General features: G+C 40.6%; 1 protein-coding gene across 1 annotated transcript; it reads right to left on the bottom strand.

The window, feature by feature from the left end:
- Positions 1 to 1,690: 1,690 nt before the first annotated feature.
- Positions 1,691 to 5,883, bottom strand: RFPL4A (ret finger protein like 4A). The gene is made up of 2 exons (XM_007468040.1): positions 5,598 to 5,883; positions 1,691 to 2,271 (listed from the first exon to the last, which is right to left on the bottom strand). The coding sequence occupies exons 1-2, from the start codon at positions 5,881 to 5,883 to the stop codon at positions 1,691 to 1,693; spliced, it is 867 nt and encodes a 288-aa protein (XP_007468102.1).
- Between the last annotated feature and the right edge of the window lie 4,748 nt (positions 5,884 to 10,631).

The raw sequence follows: 10,631 nt of genomic DNA, 5'->3' as shown, positions 1-10,631 counted from the left end.
TTGTAAACTGGACTCCTTAAGTGTCTTATAAGTGGAATCATAGTGTATTTTTCTTTTTAGATGGGCTCCATTTCACTTAGCATAATATGTTCAAGGTTCACCCATTTTGTAGCAGGTGTCGAAATTTCCTTCCTTGTCCAAATGTCATCAACAGTCATAATAGTCCAGATCTACCTCAGAATGAGAGTAAAACAATATTTCATCTATAAGGTTAAAAATGATTAAAGGAAGTATTTTAGGTTATAAGCTTTAACATTTTTGAAACAGTCCCTATTCGAAGAATTGCAAAATAGGGCAGAGGAGCAGGAGGCTTTAATAGAATAAAGAATAAAAAACAAGGAAGTAAAAAATAGAAAATATTGGATTGGCTGGGGCCACATACAAAAGGTTGTTTGGGCCAAAAGAAGCAAGGAATAAGTACAGCATCCAGAGGTGGCTTGGCTATTAGAGATTGGCTGACTGGATATATTCTGTTTATGATCCAGTGGAGCACTTTAAGGGAAACAAGAATTACATTAGATTCAGTTTGCTGACCTGGTACCGCTAAGGAGGAGCAGCTCCATCTAAGACCTAGAAAGTGATTTCAACACTATTAACAAAAATAAAATGACTCTCAGGATGAATTGTTTTCCTTTGTTTGTGGTCACCTCCCTATCTTCAATAAAATCTCACGTATTCCAGAAATAAATCAAAATTTGACTGGATTAAAGGACGGGAGGTGGAATGTGAATAAGGAGGAAATGGGAACCATCTCCAATATAAGCCCCTGCGGGGGAATCTCACTCCAGAGCTGCGCGGTCAGTGGAAGCAGGTGGAGGCCACATGAGAGCCTAGTGGACTTGAGGTGAGTCCACTCTGATGGAATTTCTTCTTAACGTCTCAGATTTCTCCAAAAGGCGTATTTGAAAGACAAGGTCTGCAGAATGGAGACGTTTATTAATTCAGCAAGTGTTGTCTGAGGCCATCTCTGCGCCAGGCAGTGTGTGTGCATTTAGGGGCAATGGACTGAACGCTCTGTCCTGAGAGAAGTAAACTGACTTTGATTTTTTCACAAAAGCTGGAGAAATGACAGGGTTTCATTTTCTTTATCGTCATGACTTCACATGTTGCATAAGACGGTGAATGTCCCCCGTTGACTAAATCAACTTCTCAGGCTCTGCAAGGCCTCCTGCCACAGCCAGATGGGTCCAGCTGGGGGTAGAAGGGTTTGGAGCATGACCGGCAATGTCCAACAGAAATGGAATATGGCCAGTAGAGTTCAAGGTGCACTTGAAATGAACGTGTGTTTTTCAGTTGTTGAGTGAAACTGAATACTTGCACACTTTTTTTTTTTTACTCTTGAAACATGACTTATTTCCATAATATGTAGAAAAATGCATCTGTAGTGTCACAAATGAACTTTATTTAGCTTATAATCTCCATCATGCACTAAGTTAAGCTTACAGGAAATTAAAAGAAAACATTTGGAAATTGATCTGAAAGAACATAATAATTGCAACAGAAATAAACAAGTCCATAATACTAATTCTGGAAATGTAATTTTCCCTAATACAATTTGTGTTAATGATTCATGAATCGTTCCATAATTTTCTGCTACACTTTTGTACCATATGTGTAGCAAAGAGGAACATTCCCATCCACAGCTATGTGTACACAAGAATTTCCTATCCATGTCTCCATAGTCAGAGTTTCATTTGCTTTGCCCTGGATTCCACAGAGGACCGTCAGTGCCTAGACTCATCAAAGGACAGATTCTCAGGAAGCTTTGATCATCCTCAGTCGGATATGCAGGAGAAAAAAATGGACGCAGTGGCTCCCCAGCAGAAACTTTAGTGAATGTAAAAATATGGGATCCATCACCAACGTGATAAAAGGAAACAATCCCAATATTCATATCCAGGAAAATCCCCACTCGATGTAACCTGGGGCTCACCTTGAGAACAGTGGCAGGCACAGTGTGGGCAGAGAAGACATCTCCATTTCTCAAACTCACAGTCCAGAAGCCAAGATCTGGAGCCAGTTGAGTCTTCCCTCGTCGACGCACAGATTCTTTGCAAACGCCCACATCCCATTCTTGGCTGGACCCCAAGTCCACCTCCCAGTAATGGCGGCCAGAGGTGAACAGGGGGAATCCCAGGACACAAGTTGTACGGCTGAATCTCTCAGGTCGGGACCTCTTCTTCTGCTTGAAAAACCCACAATGGACAGTTTTCAGGTCCTCAGAAATGACGAGGTACTTGTTGGCTGTGTCAACATCCAAGGTCACATCCACTGTGGAAAGAAAAATAAGCAATTACATACACCAGACACTACAATCCATGGCTTCTGAAAAGTCCCAAATGTTTCATTCACGTTCACTTATTTAACTCTACACCTCTTTCCTAAGCAGAAGCTTCCTGGGGAAGGTTCCCTGTCCTGGGTTAGATCCAATTCCATGGATAGAATGAATGATTCAAATGGAACTAGTTTTTCTGATTCATACTGGTGTTTTCTTTACATTAATTGGATTATTTGATTAAAATATTATTTCTTCTCTTCAGTACATGATATACATGAAAAAGAGAGTCCATGGGTGTTGATTTTTCTCAAAAATTTCCAGGTGACATAGACTCTGTCAAAATATAGACATCAAATATACATTTGAATGATGGTGATTTTACATATTGCAGAATAATTTTGAAATAGTAAGGTATTTTGTTCTTCTTTTTGCATCTACTTTCTTTGTTTAGAGTTGTCGAATAGGCAACTGCATTCCAGTTCTTTTTCATTCTCTGGAGCTATAGAAAAATATAAAGAAAACATGCTAGGAGTCTTTGGATGAGATGGGTTAACTCTGGAAGTCAAGATAGAGGAAGGGATTCCCATAGACATGGGTAAGGATGTGCTGGGATCTTGTAGCAACTTAGACCCAGAACTGGATGGGGCAGTGCTCACGGGCCAGGTAAACTGGAGGAGTACTATGTGTTTTGGCAACATCTCCAACTAACCCTGTGATGAGGATGGGTGCATAGACCTGCCTGTCCTAATGTGACCATGTGCATAGAGCCATAGGAGCCTCAGAAAGAAACCCTCTGGACCAAAGGCCAATGACTTCACTTGGCTCCCTTATAACATGGTTCTCTGGGAGGTGCTCAGATTTCCTGACCATTGGAGAGAACTTGTGAAGGCTTGTCAGGTTTCTGTGACAGGTTTCACCATCATAAATACAGGTTTGCATGGAGCAAAACGGAAACTCACTCAAGAAGTAAAACAAGTGGTTACTTTCCCGATGACACTGCTGGCTGGATTGTGTATCATTGCACAATCATCACACCCCATTCACACCCAAGGACCCATCATAGGAGGCAGGGAATGGGTGACAGGATGAGACTGTGGCACTCTTCAATGAGCCTGGGAGGTCTGTCCTAGCATTCCGAATTAGACACGCAGCTAAGCTGTGATAATTCCCCTTTGCTCAGAATTCTGAGCCTGAATCGGGCATCTTAGGTCCAGGTCAGGGAGTGAACCACATGCTGCAGTGCTCAGGTCCAGACTCGGCAACAGGACTGAAACCTACAGTCACGACCACATGCACTTTTACCATCATTTTCCCTGGGAGGCTTGTGCTCTAAGTATTCCTTGTCCACACTCACTGTGCATAGAATCACCTGGGGCTTTTAAACAGTGCATATCTCTGGGCCTCGCTGCCTGAAGAGTTCAGATTCACTAGATGCAGGGGCCTGTTACTCAAAGCGTGGGCCATGAACCTGCATTAGCAGCACCACCGGAGCTCAAGTCAGAAATCCAGATTCTCAGGTCAGCCCAGCGTTCAAGAAGAGGAAGCTACATTTAAACTGGACGGTCAGGGAGCTTATACATCCTCAAATTTGAAAAACCACGTTGTGTTGCAGTGCCACCCAAAGAAACGCAATGAGAGCCCCGTGTGGATTTTAAATTTTCTTACATGTTTAAAAATAACAATCAGGGTGCTTCCCTGGTGGCACAGTGGTTGGGAGTCCGCCTGCCGATGCAGGGGATACGGGTTCGTGCCCCGGTCCGGGAAGATCCCGCATGCCGCGGAGCGGCTGGGCCCGTGAGCCATGGCCGCTGAGCCTGCGCGTCCGGAGCCTGTGCTCCGCAATGGGAGAGGCCACAACAGTGACAGGCCCGCGTACCGCAAACAAACAAACAAACAAACAAAACAATCAGGTATAACTGATTTTAATAATACATTCCGTATCCTCCAATATATCCAAATCTGATTTCTACTTGTGGCGATTGCCATGTTTCAAGTGATCAGGAGCTGCCAGTGGCCACTGGAAATATTCCAATGTATCTAATATTGGATAGCACAGGACTAGGGCATGGCCTAAATATTATCTTTTCTTAAAAATCTACAGATAGAACACTCTTGCACTGCTGGTGGGAATGTAAATTGGTACAGCCACTATGGAGAACAGTATGGAAGTTCCTTAAAAAACTACAAATAGAACTACCATACGACCCAGCAATCCCACTACTGGGCATATACCCTGAGAAAACCATAATTCATAAAGAGTCGTGTACCAAAATGTTCACTGCAGCTCTATTTACAATAGCCCAGAGATGGAAACAACCTAAGTGTCCATCATCAGATGAATGGATAAAGAAGATGTGGCACATATATACAATGGAATATTACTCAGCCATAAAAAGAAACGAAATTGAGTTATTTGTAGTGAGGTGGATGGACCTAGAGTCTGTCATACAGAGTGAAGTAAGTCAGAAGGAGAAGACAAATACCGTATGCTAACACATATATATGGAATCTAAGAAAAAAAAATGTCATGAAGAACCTAGGGGTAAGACGGGAATAAAGACACAGACCTACTAGCGAACGGACTTGAGGATATGGGGAGGGGGGAGGGTAAGCTGTGACAAAGTAAGAGAGTGGCATGGACATATATACACTACCAAACGTAAAATAGATAGCTAGTGGGAAGCAGCCGCATAGCACAGGGAGATCAGCTCAGTGCTTTGTGACCACCTAGAGGGGTGGGATAGGAAGGGTGGGACGGAGGGAGACGCAAGAGGGAAGATATATGGGAACATATGTACATGTATAACTGATTCACTTTGTTATAAAGCAGAAACTAACACACCACTGTAAAGCAATTATACTCCAATAAAGATGTAAAAAAAAACTACAGATAGGGGGAAGCAGGGGAGGGATAAATTGGGAGATTGGGATTGACACATACACACTACTATATATAAAACAGATAACTAATAAGGACCTACTGTATAGCACAGGGAACTCTACTCAATACTCTGTAAAGACCTATATGAGAAAAGAATCTAAAAAAGAGTGGATATATGTATATGTATAACTGATTCACTTTGCTGTACACCTGAAACTAACACAACATTGTAAATCAACTATACTCCAATAAAAATTTTTGAAAAGTCAACAGATAGTTCTTATCTATACTTACAGGTGAGAACAACGGTTTCTTGGAAAGAATAGAAATTTCAGGTGCCAGAATTCAGCTAGTGCCCTTATTTAGTGGAGAGCTTTTGAAAAGGTACTTTTTCCAGGGCCCTTTATGGGTTGAGGGAGGTTTGTACAGATGTCTTACCTTGGAACTTCCGCATCCTTGGGTTCATCTGGAGAACAGCTCTCAGCTGGGGCTCTAACTCCTTAACCTTTGAAACCAGAGCTCCGAGCTTGAGAGCGCGCCTGAGGTCATTCTTCTGTGAGACCACAGAGCAGTTGGGGCACGATAACGCCCCCCCATCAACCTCCTTCTGCAGTGAATCGAGGCACTGGAAGCAGCAGACATATCCACATTTCAGGTACATGGGGTTTTCAAGATAATTCAGGCAAACCATACATTTGCTTGCTTCCTTAAAGTGTTCAGCCATGGTTCCTCTATGGGAAAAAGGCGCATGAGATTGGAATTTCCATGAGTTGAATCGATACTATTCGCTGGGTCACTTTTATCTTTACATGCATAGCGATTTGAAATCATTATTACTACGTAATGAAGACATAACATAAGTACAAATATAAATGACTCATAGCCCCAAAGTTCTGATTTTTGAAATGCTGTTTGGAATGAAGGACATGATTCATCCTTGGGGTATAATTTAGGTGGTGAGAGGGTTTATACTACACCTGAGCTGTCAGATATGGTGTCCACCAGCCATGTATGGCTACTGAGCACCTGAGGTGGGGCTCATCCATATTGAAAGGTGTTGTAAGTGTCAGATATGCACACTCAGTTTGGAAGACATGATTAGAAAAAGACAACATGAACGATCTCCTTGAGAACTTTCAAAAGTTGATTATAAGGAAGATAAAAATCACATGATCATCTCAATAGATGCAGAAAAAGCATTTCACAAAATTCAACATCCGTTCCTGATAAAAACCCTCATCAAGAGGCTATAGAGGGAACATATCTCACATAATAAAGCTCATTTACAACCAATCTACACTCAACATAATACTCAGTGGTGAAAAGCTGAAAGCCTTTCCTCTAAATTCAGGAACAAGACAAGGATGCCCGCTCTTACCACTCTACTTATCATAGTATTGATAGTCCTAGCCATAACAATTAGACAGGAAAAAGAAATAAAAGGCATTCAAATTGGCAGGAAAGTAGTTAAACTGTCACGATTTGCAGATGACATGATACTGTGTATAAAGAAACAAAGTCTCCACGTCAAAACTAATATGAATTCAGCAAGGTTGTAGGATACAAGATTAATATACAGGAATCTGTTGTGTGTTTCTACACTAATAATGAACTGTCAGGAAGAGGAAGTAAAAAAACAATCCCACTTACAATCCATCAAAAAATACTTGGGGGAAAAATAGTATAAATGAACTTATATACAAAATAGAAATAGACCCACAGACATAGAAAACAAACTTATGGTTATCAAAGGGGAAAGGGGGGGAGGGATAAATTAGGAATTTGGGATTAACATATACACACTGCTATATATAAAATAGATAACCAACAAGGACCTACTGCATAGCACAAGGAACTATACTCAATATTCTGTAATAAACTATAAGGGAAAAGAATCTAAAAAAATAGATATATTCGTATGTATAAACTGAATCACTTTGCTGCACACCTGAAATTAACACAACACTGTAAATCAACTATACTTCAATTTAAAAAAAGAAAGAAAAAAAGAATTATTAACAGCAAAACAAAACACCTGGGTATAATCTTAACCAAGGAGGTGACAGACCTATACTCTGAAAACTATAAAACACTGATGGGGCTTCCCTGGTGGCGCAGTGCTTGAGAGTCCGCCTGCCGTTGCAGGAGACGCGGGTTCGTGCCCCGTTTCGGGAAGATCCCACATGCCGCGGAGCGGCTGGGCCCGTGAGCCATGGCCGCTGAGCCTGCGCGTCCGGAGCCTGTGCTCCGCAAATGGGAGAGGCCACAACAGTGAGAGGCCCGCATAACGCAAAAAAAAAAAAAAAAAAACACTGATGAAGGAAATTGAAGGTGATTCAAAGGAATGGCAAGATATCCAAAGCTCTTGGACTGCAAGAATTAATATTAAAATGGCCATATTACTAAATGCAACCTATAGATTTAATGAAATCTTTATAAAATACCCTTGATACTTTTCACAGAACTAGAACATATAATTCTAAAATTTTATGGAAACATAAAAGACCTGAAATTGCAAAAGCAATCTTGAGAAAAAAGATAAAGCTGGGGACATAACCCTCCCAGACTTCAGACTATACTACAAAGCTACAGTAATCAAAACACCATGGCAGTGGCACAAAAACAGATACAGAGATCAATGGAGCAAAACAGAGAGCCCAGAAAAAGACCTACATGCCCCTGGCCAGTTAATCTACTACAAAGGAGGAAGGAATATACAATAGAGAAAAGACAGTCTCTTCAACAAGTGGTGCTGGGAAAACTAGACAGCTGTATGTAAAACAATGAGATTAGAACATTCCCTCACACCATACACAAAAATAAATTCAAAATGCTTTAAAGACTTGAATATAAGACCTGAAACCATAAAACTCCTAGAATTGAACACAGGCAGAACATTCTTTGACATAAATTGTAGCAACATTTTCTTGGATCAGTTTCCCAAGGCAAAAGAAATAAAAGCAAAAATAAAGAAATGGGACCTAATTAAACTTAAAAGCTTTCGTACAGCAAAGGAAACCATCAACAAAATGAAAAGACAACATAAGGAACGGGAGAAACTGTTTGTAACTGATGCAACTGACAAGGGGTTAATATCCAAAATATACAACAGGTTATATAACTCAATATCAAAAAACAAAAAAACCCAATCAAAAATGGGCAGATGATCTGAATAGATACTTTCCAAAGAAGACATGCAGATGGCCATCCAGAACATGAAAAGATGCTCAACATTGCTAATCAGAGAAATGAAAATCCAAACTGCAACAAGATATCACCTTAAACCAGTCAGAATGGCCATAACCAAAAAGTCTACAAATAACAAATGTTGGAGCAGATGTGGAGAAAAGACAATACTTGTACACTGTTAGTGGGAATGTAAATTGGTGCAGCCACTGTGGAGAACAGTATGGAGGTTCCTTAAAAAACTAAAAATAGAGCTACCATATGATGCAGCAACCCCCCTCCTGGGCATATATCCAGAAAAAAATGAAAACTCTAATTTGAAAAGATACATGCATACCAATGTTAATAGCAGCATTATTTAAAATAGTCAAGACATGGATGCAACCTAAGTGCCCATCAACAGATGATTGGATTAAGAAGATGTGAATATATCTAATATAATGGAATCCACTCAACCATAGAAAAGAGTAAAATACTGCCATTTGCATTAATGTCAATGGACCTAGAGATTATTATGCATAGTGAAATACGTCAGACAGAGAAAGACATATACTGTATAGCACTTATATGTGTAATGTAAAAAATAATACAAATGAATGTTTATGCAAAATAGAAACAGGCTTGCAGATATAGAAAATAATTGTGTGGTAACCAAAGGGGAGAGGGCAGGGTGGAGGGCAGTGCTATGCGATTAACAGATAGAAATTACTATACGTAAAACTTATAAAACAACAAGGATATATTGTATAGCACAGGGATACACACCCATTGTCTTGTAATAACCTATAATGGAGAATAATCTGCAAAAATACTGAATCACTATGCTGTACCTCAAAGTAACACAATATTGAAAATCAACTATTCTTCAATAAAAAAGAATTGTAATGAGGATGTTAGTGTCAATGCAAGTAAATAAAGATTAGTTTGTCTTTTAAAATAAGAAAGCTGATGTTGCAATGATTACATTTTGCCTTTTAAAATTGATCAGTTTGATTCTCCTTTGTTTATGTGGATACTAGGAAATGAATTTATAATCACATTTGTGGGTCACCTTGTATTTCTCCTGGACAGCGCTGGTCTAGACCCACACACCCTCCAACTCCCCACCTGTCCAACCTGCATGTGGCAAAAACTCACAGCAGAACTTGAGAGGTGGAATAAGTCTGTGGCTGAAACTTCATTCATCTCTCACAGAGTCTGCCAAGCCCTGATTAGACTCAGGATAATGAAGATGTTATTATTTCTCCAACCCGAGTATTGAACATCTAAGTTCTGCCTATTCTCCCATCAGAGGTCCTTGTGCCTCCAGGTGCACATGCTGTGCTTGGGTTGAGTTGGCCTTAGATAACACTTGCTGAATTAATAAATCACTCCATTCCTGATACCTTGTTTGCTTTTTTTATTTTTATTTTTTTGCGGTACGCGGGCCTCTCACTGCTGTGGCCCCTCCCGTTGTGGAGCACAGGCTCCGGACGCGCAGGCTCAGCGGCCATGGCTCACGGGCCCAGCCGCTCCGCGGCATGTGGGATCCTCCCGGACCGGGGCACGAACCCGCGTCCCCTGCATCGGCAGGCGGACTCCCAACCACTGCGCCACCAGGGAAGCCCACCTTGCTTTCTTATATTTGTCTTTTGTAGAAAATTGAGAAGTAAAAACAAAATCCCATAAGACAGGCTCACCTCTGCTCAACTAGGTCCAGCTGCTTCCCCTGACAGCTCAGTTCTGGAGTGAGATCCACCGAATGGGGCTTTTTCTTAGAGGCGGCCCCTCCCATCTTACTCCCATCCTGCCTCTCTTCATTAATCCAATCAGGTTGTGATTTAATTCTGGCATTAGTGAGATTTTTTCCCCCTCCAGTCATAAAGAGATTAACACACACACAAGAGATAATTGTATCTTGAAAGTGTTATTTTTAAACTAATAAGAACCAAATTTTGCCATATTATCATTCTAGTTTAGATCTCGAGTATTCCGTCTATGGATGATAAGAATTGGAATTAGGGGTGAAGTTAATAGAACATTGCCATCATGATTAATCCTAAAACAAATGGACTAGTTTTCATTTATTTTTTAATTTTTTTCTTAATTTTTATTGGAGTAGAGTTGCTTTACGATGGTGTGCTAGCTTCTGCTGTACCACAAAGTGAATCAGCTTTACGTATACATATATCCCCTCCTTGATCTTTGAAGTAAAATCTCCCATTTTGATTAAGAGAATTAATTAAACTACTTAGGAATCGTCCCTAAAATCGAACTCCCTAGACCACAGTCATTTCTTCGAAAGAG

This window comes from Lipotes vexillifer, unplaced genomic scaffold (assembly GCF_000442215.2).
Source record: "Lipotes vexillifer unplaced genomic scaffold, Lipotes_vexillifer_v1.1 scaffold1223, whole genome shotgun sequence".
Classification (NCBI taxonomy): domain Eukaryota; kingdom Metazoa; phylum Chordata; class Mammalia; order Artiodactyla; family Lipotidae; genus Lipotes; species Lipotes vexillifer.
Note: the sequence above shows the minus strand (reverse complement) of the source record. Positions and strands in the feature narration are given on the sequence as shown.

What these genes read in the sequence shown, in the direction of transcription:
- RFPL4A (XM_007468040.1), bottom strand. Translation starts at nt 5,883, where the DNA reads ATGGCTGAACACTTTAAGGAAGCAAGCAAATGTATGGTTTGCCTGAAT. An exon ending in AAGGATGCGGAAGTTCCAAG is followed by an intron (nt 2,272 to 5,597) that starts GTAAGACATCTG and finishes TTCTTTCCACAG; the next exon opens with TGGATGTGACCTTGGATGTT.